The following is a 15,364-nucleotide window of genomic DNA, read 5'->3' as shown; positions in this document are numbered from 1 at the left end:
TCGAGTAAATTCATTCCTTATAATATGATCAGTTTCAATCATCAGACAAATATTCCTTGAAATATTACTCTAATGACAGAAAAAAATCAACAGTATTTTCATTAAGTTCAACTGTTTTCAAAGAAATTAAATTATATTTTCATGATTTTTTTTTAAATTTTCTTTAAAACGGTAAGGAAATTTAGAAAAGCATAAACGCGATTAATAATTTTCGAACAAGCAAAACTTTTTATGAAGAATGCATTTTTCTCAAAATGTGAATAATAAAAAAGTTTTTTCCTCTTGTAAAGACAATCTGGGGACATACAGTATATCTATTATATTACAAATTATTATCAATAAACTAGTACTTCTGGTATGCATTAACAATGATACTTCTTAATAGAAATGTTGTTGTAAATTAATTGTTTTTAAAAATATGTCAAACAATATATATTTACACATTGTTTTTCATCTCGATGGCAACGTGAATGAATCCATTAACATTTTGGTTTAGGATTTTTATAATCGCTTAACCTTCAGTTAATTTTTATTGTGTAAGGTCTTTAACATTATAAATAGATGGTTACGGTACCTTACAATACAAAATTTTAAATCCCGGCGTACGGTGCCACTTGAAGGCAATGAATGTAATGGAAAACAAATATCGAGGAAAATTTTATTTGGTATTATGAAGCAATCAAGTACATTAATGTTTTTAAGCATTTTCAGTAAGGCACAATTGAGAAACATCAATAAATGACGACACAAATTATTCTTAAAGAACATAATATAGTTTAATAGGTAAATTTTACATCAAGTTTTTATTTACATTTTGGTTACATAAATTTTTTTGCTTAACTAAAACAAGCGCTCATCATTGGGATTTGGGAAACCGTAAGAGATACAGGATCGGTTAAATGGAGGCAAAATTGCGCAATTTGATGCTCAATAAAATGCCGTATTGCATTTTGAAAAATTCCGAATACTTCCGAATATATTCGAAAAAAAAAACGAATTTTCAATTTTGTTTTCTATTGTTTCCTGGCCTTATTTGTTAAGATAACTTAAAATAAAAAACACATTTTCATGGCCACTTTCTCTGCTCTATACCTCTATGTGATTAAATATCGACTCTGACGTTTCAGCTTCTGGCGAACATCATCAACTTAATTTTTTTAAATACGGACCTATTTTTTTTTTCAATTTAATTAAATCCTTTCATCACTCTTAAAACACTATATACAGGGTGGTCCGAATTGTATTCCGGAAACTTCGGCAGCATATTCTGCAGATAAAAATAAGTAAAAAAGTTCGTATAAATGTATGTCCTAAAATGCTTAGTTTCGGAAATACAGGGTGTAGAAATTTCATTTTTATTTCGATTTTTTCCAAATAATTTATGAAGTAACGTCAATACTTGGATGAAAATTGGTGCCTAAGAGTTTTTTGATATGAGAAATTTGATTTTGATGTTAGTAGGACTCCTGGTTTGAAGAGTAATAACTTTTCGTCCGTACCTGTACTACTACTGAATAAAAAAATATACATTTACAACGTTTTTTACGTAAAAAAAGTCTCTTGGTAAAAATGGTTTTCGAGATATTTGAAATCGAATTTATCAATACCTGTCATTATTGACATAAATTAAACATGTTAAGTAAATAGTTATTCGACTGAAATCATAAATTTGAAATGTCTTTGTGCCAAAAGTTTAATAGAAACTGTTTTTTTTATCATCTTTTTTTCGAAGAATAAATTATGATTAATTTAAAAAAATAAAAAGTTTCCAAATTTATCATTTTAGTCAAATAACTATCTACTTAACATGTTTATTTTTTGTCAATAATGACATGTATTGACTGTTCCCGTTCTAAATATCTTGAGAACAGTTGCTCGTATCGATTTTTACCAAGAGACCAAGAGACATTTTTTACGTAAAAAATCACGGAAATGTATATTTTTTCACTCAGTAGTTTTATACAGGTACGGACAAAAATTAAATACTTTAAAAAATTATTACTCTTCAAAACAGTTAAAATACGTGTAGGTGGCGCCCTCTACAAATAGGAGTCATATTGACATCAAAATCAAATTTCTCATGTCAAAAAACTCCCAGACACCAATTTTCATCCAAATATTGATGTTACTTCACAAAATATTTGGAAAAAATCGAAATAAAAATGAAAATTCTACACCCTGTATCTTCGAAACTAAGCATTTTAGGACATACATTTATACGAACTTTTTTACATATTTTTATCTGCAAAATATGCTGCCAAAGTTTCTGGAATACATTTCGAACCACCCTGTATAGTCACTTTGATATTTGCCGATGTTTCGTATAGAAAATTCCATCACCAGAATATTTTATGCAAAAAAAATGCAATACGGCATTTTATTGAGCATCAAATTGCGCTACTTTGTCTCCATTTAACCGATCCTGTATCTCTTACGGTTTCCGAAATCCCAATGATGAGCGTCGAATTCGAGCCACCCTGTAAATAATATACTATCTAATAGTATATAATTAACCGTACGCTGGGGGGGGGCACAACTCAGTATTTTACATTACTGACCAATATCCTTCTAGATTTACTACCTTGCTTGAAAAACTGAACAGATAACAATGCAAAACCAGGCAAATGCCAACATACCTTAAGTTGTCAATTTATAATTTTGTAAATGTCATATTGTATTTCCTAAACGTTAGTTTTAAATTACAAAAATTCATTTCGAGTACACTTGAATGTAGGTACTATAAAGTAGTAGCGTAAACAGCACAACAAATTGACAATCGTAGTGGACTTAAGGTATGTTGACATTTGTCTGATTTTGCATTTTTACCTGTTCAGTTCTAATTTAAAAATATATGCAGTTTTTCTTAAATTAGTTAAAAACGGCTTATACAAAATTGTTCAAATTTGGCATGTATATTCAACACATATGCAGACCATTAAAAACTATTTACGACTTCGGTGAAAAATCAACAGGGGAGCCAATAATTAGCTTCTTTAGGTATGTTGAAATAATAAACATAATAGTATACCGGGTATTACTATTATTGTCGAGCGGGACATAGGAATCCCATGTAAATTTTAATGGGGTCAATTATTGACTTCCCTAATTATTTTAGAGAATAATTCAATTTAGGTTTATTGAAGAGCACTAAAACCCACATTCAAAAGAATAACTTTAGATATTTTTGATTAGCCCGTTTACTTTATTAGCCGAGTTATCACCGATTTCTTTTTAAATATTTCTCCTTTCTTATGGCCCTGTATTTACTTATGAGCACCAGTCAAGGTAAAAGATAACTGTCAAATGAAGTTGTCATTTCAGAAATTTATCTATTTAGTGCTTTATTATTATTATTAAAAACTCATACCTACATCGAAAATATTAGACATGAATTACACTACCGAAGAAAAAGTATTGATGATTAAATGATATTATCAAGGAGATAGTTATCAAAAGGTGTCGGACATGTTTGCTGCTCTGTATCCGAATAGACCGATACCTGGAAAATCTACAATCGCAAGGAATATCCAAAGATTTGAGACCAAAGGTACCCTAATAAATAACTGCAGATGTGAAGCAAGGCAGGAACAAAGAGAAGATGCAAGAAATGATACCGATTTGGAAGTTTTATTGTGCATGGAAAGATCAGCACAAGGAAACTTGAGGATGAAATACGAATAGATCACACTACAGCGTTTCGAATTTTGAAGCGACATAAATACTATTCCTTCAAATATGAAAAGCACCAAGAGCTACCAGATGGGGACGAAATACGGCGGCAGGCGTTTTGTTTTTAATATGATGGAACGGGTATGTATATGTTCCACTGACGAATGCACCAAATATTCAAAATTATCGATATTGGAACAAAGAAAACCAACACAGGTTTGTCGAAACAAGGACGCAATATCCACAGAAAGTAAATATTTGGGCAGGGATATTCGGACACAATATTATCGGGTTATCGGGCCATTATTTCTTACGCGAAATTTAAATGCAGAATATTATTTGGAACTACTCGAAAATCATATTTTACCTGCTTTACATGATGCCGCTAGGCAGTGGCGTGTCCAGCCCTTGAGAAATAGGGAACGGTGGAGCGGGGGGCAAGTCTTATATCAAGTTCCAAGTTTTTTTTAATATTTATATATAATATATTGTTCCGTATAAATTTATAATATTTAAACACAAAAAAAAACTTTAAAAAATATCAAAATTTATGATTTACTACTGAGACTAACCTTATTTGAAACGCAACTCCAATCTTCGGTTTTGCTTTGCAAATTCATCTATAACGTTGTTGTAAAAATTTGGTTTCCTCAGAAAGTTCCTGAAGTAGTTCTTGCTCAATGGAAAGCATTGCTAAAGCAGACAGTCTTTCTTGTCCTGTAGAGTTTCTAATAAAAGTTTTAATCCTCTTGAGTGTAGAAAAACTACGTTCTGCTGATGTACTTGTCGCGGGTATGGTAAGTGACAGTTCACAAAGCTTAACGGTTTCCGGACACGCACGATGTAGTCCACATTCTTTAATAGATTTTAATAACTCACTAACACTATGTTTATTTAAACCCTCTGAAGTATTGTATAAAACAAACAGTTCGGAACGCAACGCGGGAAAGTCAAAAAAGTTCGGATAATTTTATTGTAAAGAATTAAAGGCTTCTTCTGAAAGTGCATTATTTTCTTCGAAATTGACGAGTTCTAGAAATTTTAGGCTCTTAAAATTGTTAAATCTGTCGTCTATATGGCCCAAAATATTGTCAATGATTTCGTAGAACAGTTTACGAGCTTGGGTTTTTGGATCCATTTTCTTATCGTTCACAGTATCTTCCGTCCGTGTTCTTTTTCTTTCCGGCTCTGTAGATAAAATGTCCAAATATTCGAATTTTTGCCAAAATTCATCAAATTGATCCCTTTTTGATGAAACTATTCTCCTAAATTCCTGAATTTTTCTTATACAAAAATTTATATCACTCATTTTACTTTGTAGAACGCTAAAGAGATTATCGCAGAATGGAAATATTTGAGAAAAAACAAGTAACAGAAAATTAAAATCACTTTCTCGTTACATATTTAAATAACCGGTAGAGCACACCACTGTTTCATTATCCCAATCTTGCCTGTTGTCCATTATTTTTTGAAAAAAGTCAATAAGGGGTAGTCGATATTCAAAAACGGTCTCTACCAGCCTGCCGTTGTAACTCCAACGAGTAGGAGCTACTCTTGGTAACCTTTTATGAACTTCTTGGTCCAATGCCGTGGATCGTTTCGAAGATTTAAAAAAAAATGCTGCGAAGCCGCTTAAGGTTTGAAAAAATATTTTGCATTGTCTTATTTTATTGAGAGATTGTTGCATCACCAAATTTAATCTATGTGCCATACAATGTACAAAAAGGGCTGATGGGTAAGTTTCCTTAACTTTAGTCTGAGACCCCCTAATTGGCCTGCCATAACTGCTGCTCCATCGTAGCTTTGCCCTACTAATTTTAAACCGCAATCAAGATCTTCAATAGTTGATAAAACAATCTCATTGAGAGCCAAAGCTGTTCTTTGCATTGAGACATCAACAAAACCAAGAAATCTTTCTTTTATTTGACCTTGTTTTGTCACATAGCGGACGATTTTCGATAGTTGACTAGTATTAGATATGTCAGTAGTCTCATCCAAAATAAAAGCCACAAATGATGCTTCACTTATTTCTTTTTTAATTGTCTTTAGCATAACTTCTCCCACACTTAAAATAAGGTCATTCTGAATTAAGTTGGATGTTCCTTTAAACCTTGTCGAATTTTCAAAATGAAGTTTCAAAACTGGGTCGTATTTTGATAAAAAACTAATCACATCCACATAATTTCCTCTATTTGTTGAGCTCCCAGATTCACAATGACCCCGAAAAGATAGCTCATGTTTACCAAGAAAATAAACTACATCTATCATTCTTTTAAGCAGCTCCCGATTTTTTTTTACTTCTTCGTTATGTGTCTGTACCGCTAATTTTTGTTGATTGTCTAACATATGCTCAATTCTTGTTTTTCCAAAAGTTTTTTCTCTTACGATAGCCTGTATATGCGATTTGCTACTGTGATGCCTTTTAATTAACTTGTGTAAATTGTTTAAATCAGAAAAACCATTCTTATTCCACAAGTTCTTTTCTCTTGAAAATAAAATACACGGCCAGCAGAATAACACACATTTTTTGTCGCAACCAGTCAGCCACTCACACTTATTATAATTTTACCACTGCCGCTAGGGAAAATCAGGAAGTTTGGTACCAAATGGATGGCTGCCCGGCACATAGTACCCTGGCTGTTCGGGAATATTTAGACAATAGTTTTAACGGAAACGTTATTGGCCTAAATCATACAGTAAATTGGCCAGCAAGGTCTCCTGATATTTTGCCAAATGATTTCTTTCTCTGGGGCCATTTAAAAAACAGGATATACAAGGATAAAAAATACAAATCTAGACGAGTTAAAAAATGCTATTTCTGCCGAATGCAATAGAATTTCAGTTTACCAACTAGCGAATGTAAGAAGAGAATTTTATGATCGCCTGGGTTATTGTCTAGCAGTCGATGGAGGAATATTTGAACATCTTCTTAAATCCTAACTTAAGTTCTAACAATTTAATAGTACCTAAATTAATAAGTTATTGAATATTGTAATAATACTATAATTAACCTTGTAATTGATTACTGTATTTTACTTTAATTCATATTAATTTGTATTTATAAATACATCTTTAAGATTACCGATGTAGGAATGAGTTTTCAATAATAATAAAGCACTAAATAGGTAAATTTCTGAAATGACAACTTCAGTTGACAGTTATCTTTTACCTTGACTGGTGCTCATAAGTAAATACAGGGTCATAAGAAAGGAGAAATATTTAAAAAGAAATCGGCGATAACTCGTAAACGAGCTAATCAAAAATATCTAAAGTTATTTTTTTGAATGTGGGTTTTAGTGCTCTTCAATAAACCTAAATAGAATTATTCTCTAAAATAATTAGAGAAGTCAATAATTGACCCCATTAAAATTTACATATGGGATTTCCTATGTCCCGTCCGACGATGCAACACCCGGTATAATTAACCGTACGCTGCACAACTCAGTATTTTACATTTCTGACCAATATCCTTCTAGATTTACTACCTTGCTTGAAAAACTGAACAGATAACAATGCAAAACCAGGCTAATGTCAACATACCTTAAGTTGTCAATTTATAATTTTGTAAATGTCATATTGTATTTCCTAAACGTTAGTTTAATTTAAAAATATCTGCAGTTTTTCTTAAATTAGTTAAAAACGGCTTATCCAAAATTGTTCAAATTTGGTAAATGCATTTAATATACGCAGACCTTTTAAAAACCTATTAACGATTTCGCTGTAAACTCAACAGGGGAGCCAATATTTGGACAATTCAAAATTTACAAGAGATTTCCTATATTTTCAACGCCAATGCACCACCAGGTATACTGAAATAATAAATAATAAATAATAAACATAACAGTATATAATAAACATCAAATAGATCTTAGATCATAATTATAGGCACAAAAAAGCAGGTGAAAATTACTTTTTTATTGGTGTAGTAATGCAAAATTCTTTAGTCAACTTGCAACTGCTTGTTCCATCTCAGTACTACTTTAAGTCTTAATGTGACGTCATTATATCTGTCATAGCTGGTAGAGTTGGCTGGAATAACTAGCTGGTCCACTGAACCACTTTTAATTTTTTGATTTGATCAACGTATATTACATAAAAACAACAGAAATTTAACAGTTTTTTGAAAAATTTTATTTTTACTTAAAAAAAAAAGGTAAATATTCATCACAAATAACTTTTTTAAAGTATGTATTGCTTTTTTTTAGAAAATGGTTTACTTTAACAATTTTTTCGAATAATTTGATAAATATTGTATAACCTTTTTACTATCATTATGTCAACTTGTCAACCTGCTAGTAAGTTCTCATTTCCTCGAACATGATGTTAACCGCATGGTTAGGTAATTGTTTTTAATTATGTAGTTAGTTTCAAAATTATATTTTAATAATAGTAATATTACATATTTATAACACTTGTCTGTTATTGTCAATGCCAGGTGACTCAGTTGGGAATTTTTCACTTAAAAGTAAATTTAAATACAGAAAGATAAAAAGTGCTGTATAATCTAAAGAAATTAAAATTTATACATTAGTTATGAACACTAAGCGGCTGCCAATAGTAGGCTAGTTATAATATATCGTCCTATATTGCTGCTAAAAGTCACTAACTAACATGTTTTCGAATAACCTAAATATTCAATCACTAACTATATTTTCAAGCGGGGAATCGATTGAAAAAGTCGTTAACTACGATGTCTGGCCATTTATGCTGTATTTTAATACCGAATAGTTACTAACAACAACTTTATACAATGCAATTCATCTTTAGACGCGTTTTTCTCGGAAGTAATAAAAAGTAAGTTAGAGTGACTTTTGGCAGCAATGGGACGATATGAATTATTATTTAAAAAATATGTATAAGAACTTAAAATATAGAAGGTTAGGTTGCTGGGATTTGATGATTCCTTACTCGGAGGCCTTGGGCCCTTTGCGGCACCCCTGTATTATTGTACGAAACCTTCCGCTCATTCTTTCTTTGCGTTAAACGACTTCCAGCTCATTCTTTCTTTGCGTTAAACGACTTCCAGCTCTTCCTGATGTCACTGGTGTTGGCTTCTGCTTGTTGACTACTGCTTGATTGTTCAAATTTGCATGTGTATTCAACATAGGCAGACCTTTAAAAACCCTATTTCCTTAGCTCTAGAATTAATAGGTGAGCCAATATTTGTATAGTTCAAAATTTGCATGAGATTTCCTATGTTTACAACGACGACGATATACCCGGTATAGTTTCCCTATATTTGCGCTAACGTTTTTTTTATTATTTTGGTTTAATCAATGTGACACACTGGCTTCAATGCGACAGCGATCTTCATTACATAGCCATCGCTGACGCCGTTTTTTTTTCGATCATATTGTACTTACCTTAAATATTGATTGCCTATAATTATTATTATACAGGATGGTCCGAATTGTATTGGGAAACTTCGGCAGTCTATTTTGCAGATAAAAATAAGTAAAAGTTCGTATAAATTTATGTCCAAAATGCTTCATTTCGACACAGCGCGGCGCAGCGCCAGTCTGTTGAAGTTTTATTTTTATTTCGATTTTTTCTAAATAATTAGTAAACTAACAGTTTAGAAGAAATTTGGTGTATAAGTGTTTTTAACATGAAAAATTTGATTTCGATGTCAATATAATTCCTACTTATAGAGGGCGCCACCTACATGTTTCTTAACTGTTTTCAAGAGTACATAATAACTTTTTGTCCGTATTATTGTATTACACTACTGACGTCATTGACAAAAATTAAACATGTTGACTAGATCGTTATTAGACTGAAATAATAAATTTGTCAATGTTTTTGTGCTAAAGGTTCAATAGAAACTGTTTTATTACAATTTTTTCTAGAAAAATTTAAGGTTAATTTAAAAAATAAGAAGTTCCAAAATTCATAATTTCATTCAGATAATTCTATAATCATGTTCATTGTTTGTTACAAGGACACGTATTGATAATTCCAAATATCTTAAGAATGGTTGCTGGTAGCGATTTTTATCAAGATACCTTTTTTACGTTAAAAATAGCAGAAATGTATATTTCTTATCATTTACTTTAATGCTAGAAAAGTTATTATTCTTCAAAACAGTTAATAAAGATATAGGTGGCGTTCCTTAGAAAGAGGAGTCATATTGACATTGAAATCAAATTTATCATACCAAAAAACACTCAGACACAAATCATCATCAATCAGTTCATCCAAATATCGACGTTACTTCAGAATTTTTTTTGGAAAAAATCGGAATAAAAATTGATACTTTTACACCTATATCTTCGAAATAAAGCATTTCATGATATTTTATACGAACTTCATTACTTATTTTTATTTGCAGAATATGCTGCCGAAGTTTCCCGAATACAATTCGGACCACCTTGTATATTATGATCTTTATTAATCGATAGAATATTTATTGCAGATATAAGAAGTTGCCCAATTCAGAATCGCCACGGAATGTCCTATTTCGAAGAATATGGTTTCTCTACAAAAATTTGTCGAGTGTTTAATGTATATAGTTTGGATTTTCGGATATGCACAGTGTCAAGTGTCAAGGCCCAAGACATTTCAACAGATAATTCGCGAAACATCTATGGTAAGTAAAATATTTCGTAGTGATTATATTAATACCAAAAGAAATTTGAATAATATGATTGTAAACATTGACTGTTGACATTGTTATATATCAAATAGCTTTTACCTCGTATTCACTAAAGGTGCCTCCACATTGCCCGTTATTATGCTCGCGCTCTTGCTTCTGATTGTGCTTGCGTTGCTTGCGCTTCCTGTTTGTCGAGTTTCTCAAGATCTTTCGGCTCGCAAGCAACGACGTCCACATTGTAATGTAGTGTTTGCGTTCGTACTGTTCGGACCGGATGATACCGGAGTATTTTTAATAGCGGCTGCTAGTGAGATCATTATATTGCAAAACGAAGGAGACAAAGAGAAAAAAAGGCGGTGTTGGATGTCTAATAATTTCAAAAGTAGATCACAACACAGTGAAAGAAAACTTCTACGAGATTTACAGACAGAATGTCTTTTAAAAAATTTTATTGCATGTCCGCTACTGATTTTGAAAGACTTATTAACTTAGTTGGTCTCCGTATAGAAAGAGAAAATACAACTTTTAGAAAGTATATTCCGGTTAAAGAAAGAGTTAAAGAAAGATTGGCCATAACCCATAATATTAAGATTCCTTGCAACTGCAGACTCACCATACCAGTTTGGGTTATTTATTCAAAGTTTCCAAGCAAAGCATTTCAAAAATACTACCAGACGTATGCCGAAATATAAATAAAGTTCTCAAAGATCAGATTAAGATAAGTAGGCAATATAAATATAGAGTTATATTTTATTAAAGATATATTTAATATGATTAATCCAAGAACAAAACACTAATATATATTTGTAAATCTGAACCAAAAAAATAAATAAATAAATAAATGCCTTTATTGTCAAAAAATTTTTCAATTTGTAGACAAAGGTAAACTAACAAACAAAGTAGAAAAAAAACAAGGTACACAAACAAAAGATAATACAAAACATTATATAAATAATATTGTCAGTCTTATTGTTAAAATAAACACTTATAAATGTTTACAATGTCAAAGAACAAAAAATTTAAAATAATATTCAAAAATATTTAGCCAGTTTATAGCAAAATATCAATGACCTCTAAATAAATTAATTTCGATGTCATTAGTAAATATAGCAATAGCAAACATTAGACCAGTGTTTTCAAGATCAAATTCGATTTTCAATTCAAATATAATTCATTTAGGGCGTAAAAGCCTTGTCTAGTAAATAAGAGTTCAATGCTTTGCGAAATGAAAAAAATGATGTTATGGATTTGATTTCAAATGGCAGGTGATTGTGCATTTTTTTCGAGTTGTATAATATTGAACTTTTAACTAACTCTGAGCGTGGGGTAGGTAGATAAAGATCTTGCTCCGCGTTCCTGAGTGGATAAGTGTGAGATGGCCTTTCTTGAGAAGCTGATACATGTTTACGTATTAGGCAAACGGATTCAAATATAAATAAGGAAGGAAGAGTCAATATTTTTAATTCTCTAAAAAAGCCCCGGCAATGAGTTCTGCTGTTTAGTCCCAGTGAATATCGAACAGCTCTCTTCTGGAGCTTGAAAATGCGGTCAAATTGAGCCGCACAACACGTACCCCAGAATGGAAGGGCATACCTGAGGTGCGACTCAAAAAGTGCATAATAAACAGTTCTAGCCACTGACAAGTTAAGCTCCTTAGAAACAGACCTTAATGCAAAACAGGCAGAGCTCAATTTTTTCGACAAAGCTTCGATATGTATGTCCCATTTCAGAGAATTGTCCACAACAAGCCCTAAGAATTTTACGGATTTTACGACGTCAATGGTGGTGTTGTCAAGTACAAAAGGCTGCAACGAGTTTTTATACGACAAAGCCTTAGTTTTAGAAATGTTGAGACTCAGGAGGTTCGAATCGCACCAAGATTTAATGGTGATTAAGTCATTTGATATAATCCTATGAAGTGCCGCGATGTCCTTGTTGCTCCAAGTGAAGCTAGTGTCGTCCGCAAAAAGACATATTTTGCCACTGATGTTTATGTTAGCAATGTCGTTAATAAAAAGAAGAAACAAAATAGGGCCTAGTATTGAGCCTTGTGGTACTCCACATTCTATTGGCTTGCTAGAAGACATCGTGGTATCCACCCTCACAAGTTGACTTCTGTTGCTCAGATATGACTTAAACCATTCGAGAGATGATCTCCTGAACCCATAGTGCTGCAGTTTATTAATTAGGATCTTATGACATACACAATCAAAAAGAAAAATCACAGAAAATTGTTGCTGTAGAATGATGGTTGTTTATTATTTAATAAGAAAAATCATGGTAGTATCATCATGCTGCAATAAATACCGAATCCTTTGAATGAAACTAAACTAAAAACTAAACAAACAACGCAAACAGCTATATAGCGCTTCGAGCTGCCGTAAAATATGATCGCATGGCTCCGAAGCGTCTCTTTGATGTATCGCGACAGAGCCGAACAGTCGAAACAGGCATTTTATGTGATCGTAAGCACGTGGAGCACCGCGAACATCTCGCTCCGACTGTTTGCCATGTTTTTCGTGTTTCGTGTATTAGTTCGGACTGCTCGCGAGCAATGTGGACGCACCTTAAGAGTGAGTCCCAAGTCCCAAGTGGGACCCTCTACAGCGGCCGCGAGGCCCTATGGCGGCTCTTTTGCCTCGTACTTCGTCCGCGTAACATAAGATTTCATTATTTAATAACGGAATAATTGCATTATTCCGTTTTTTTATTCGGTACAATTTTTATCAAAATTATTCGACGGATAGAAGATTAAAGCAAAACATTATATGAAGCTGTAAAAAGCTCTCGGCTATACATACATATAAAAACAAAACGGTGTGTTCCTACATTTAAAGTAAACAAACTTAATAACTCGTGAATTACAATAAGTTAGCTCGTTTTTATTGTTCATAGTAAATTTTATTGCAAAACTTTTATATCCCTGAATACAATTCAATAAATTGGCTACTAGTTAATTTTCCAATACGGTCTGTTTTTACAAAAAAGAAGACACAAATAACTCTTTAGCTCCGTTTTTCTTGTCAAATTATGTATGCAAACTTCGCTAATTTAGGAATTTAAATTCGAGACATACATTGTGTACAATCGTATAATAGCTATTTATGTAACTAGTACCTAAAATGATGTTTTTTAGGACGAATCATTACTGTTTGCGGACGAGGCGTTAGCCGAGTCCGAAATAGTAGATGAGTCCTAAAAAACATAATTTAGGTACGTGTTACATACACTATTTTTTGTCATACGCTTTTTACAGTTTTTTAGAACGCATATTTGCAAATTTTCCATATTTGAAATTATAATGTTTGAAAAAGTTGGCTTATAAATTCATATCTTAGTAACGAGTTTGTTTATTTCATCGCATTTTGACATGTCATTCGAAATTTGTCACAAAATCACACAAATTCATCAACAATTTAGACATTTTAGTCCATAATTTTGCCATGACATGTCTTTACGGCCTGAAATAAAAAAGAAACATTTTACGGACTGAAATGAGTCCGTAAAATAGCTGTTTTTGGGAGCGTATGACAAAAAAATATTTATAGTATTCTTCATAGTTAAATAATACAATTAAATAATATAAAAGCAGAATAAATAACACAGGTAGTACAAAATATGCGGTAAACATATACGGAAATTTAGATTTAAAAATTGAATTTTGAAAAGTTTACGTTCACCCGGCATGGTCGACAAAACTAGAAATTTGTATAACGAATTAAGTTAGTAAATGTTACTTTCAGTGTGCAAGGTTTAGCATTTTTAAGTAACCAGCCATTATCACCATATAATTGTATTATTTCCACAATTTATGCATCTATTTAATTTTAGTTATCTTCAAAAAGCCAATGTATCTCTAAATATTTATATACTTTTAATGTTTACATATTGCTGACTCTCCATAACGTGGTATACTGATGTTCCCAAAACCAAAGCAGGGACATGGAGAGGAATATTTGGGCAGAAAATTAAATACTCCAAACTCGGAATAGAAACCTACGCTATCGAAAGATGTGTACTACTTATCTTAGATATGGAACTGTCGGTAACAAGAAATTGCCATCTTATCAAGATGGCATTAAAGGCGATCAATTCAGTAATATCAATTGGAAGTTGGTCAAAGATTGCCTAGAGAAGCTGAACCAATTAGACAAAAATAATAAACCCCTCCGACTCTCCTCACCAAGGGAGAAAAGACAATGAAAAAGCAAACGATCTAGCTAGAAAATGATATATGCTTATAGAAAGAATGACTGCTGCAGCATACACTATTAAAAATTAGCTGGGCAAAATGAGATGGGCAAAGAGTTAGCTACCAATAAGACTGAAATAGTCATTTTGGCGGAAAGACAGAAGGTCAACAAGGATGAAGCAGGTAGAATTTAGCTGGTGCAATACTGGTGCAATAATAACATTAAAATCACAAGAGCAGTAAAATTCATGGGAGTTTAGTTAGATAAAGACGCGCGGATGACCACCCATATCCGAAAACTTCATGAAAAAAATAAAGCAGCTATCCAGAGGTATGTCTAATCTTAAGGGACCGGTGCAGCGGTGGCAGGTTTAAAAGAGGAGGATACTGGCCTCTGTGGTGTCGTCCACGGTTCTGTATACATCTCCCATATCTGAGAGATCTCTAAAATATAAACTTTACGAACATATCTTAGACTCCATAAATCGTAAAATAGCGTTGAGAGTAACATCTGCATATAAAACATCTCTAACTAAGGCCATTCTGGTCCTAGCCGGTATCCCATTGATGGAGCTCCAAACAGAACAAAGAAGTCTAGTCTATAAACATGGAGATCAATTTAGATTTGAGGCCAGAAATATTATACTGGACAAGTGGCAGGATGCGTGGTCTCTCGGAGACGGTGCATGGAGAGACAGGCATGGAGAGATGGCATCGGAAGACGTAGAACGTTTTAAACCGATTAATATATATATATATATATATATATATATATATATATATATATATATATATATATATATATATATATATATATATATATATATATATATATATATATATATATATATATATATATATATATATATATATATATATATATATATATATATATATATATATATATA

The 15,364-nt window shown here is 32.1% G+C and overlaps 1 protein-coding gene across 4 annotated transcripts in view; it reads left to right on the top strand.

The window, feature by feature from the left end:
* LOC115881313 (phospholipase B1, membrane-associated-like) overlaps positions 1–15,364 on the top strand; it is an 81,733-nt gene that overhangs the window by 30,574 nt on the left and 35,795 nt on the right. For 2 of the 4 annotated variants that reach the window (XM_030898748.1, XM_030898745.1), the window contains exon 2: positions 10,085–10,258. In XM_030898748.1, coding sequence (XP_030754608.1) covers positions 10,139–10,258 — 120 coding nt within the window. In that variant the 5' untranslated portion in view covers positions 10,085–10,138. Of the gene's footprint in view, positions 1–2,681; positions 2,731–7,265; positions 7,474–10,084; positions 10,259–15,364 lie in introns of those variants that run through there. The other 2 variants (XM_030898746.1, XM_030898747.1) reach the window with 2 other exon arrangements.

This window comes from Sitophilus oryzae, unplaced genomic scaffold (genome assembly GCF_002938485.1).
Source record: "Sitophilus oryzae breed Bouriz unplaced genomic scaffold, Soryzae_2.0 scaffold_1716_pilon_pilon, whole genome shotgun sequence".
In the NCBI taxonomy this organism is placed as follows: domain Eukaryota; kingdom Metazoa; phylum Arthropoda; class Insecta; order Coleoptera; family Curculionidae; genus Sitophilus; species Sitophilus oryzae.
This window is presented reverse-complemented; position numbering and strand designations above follow the sequence as displayed.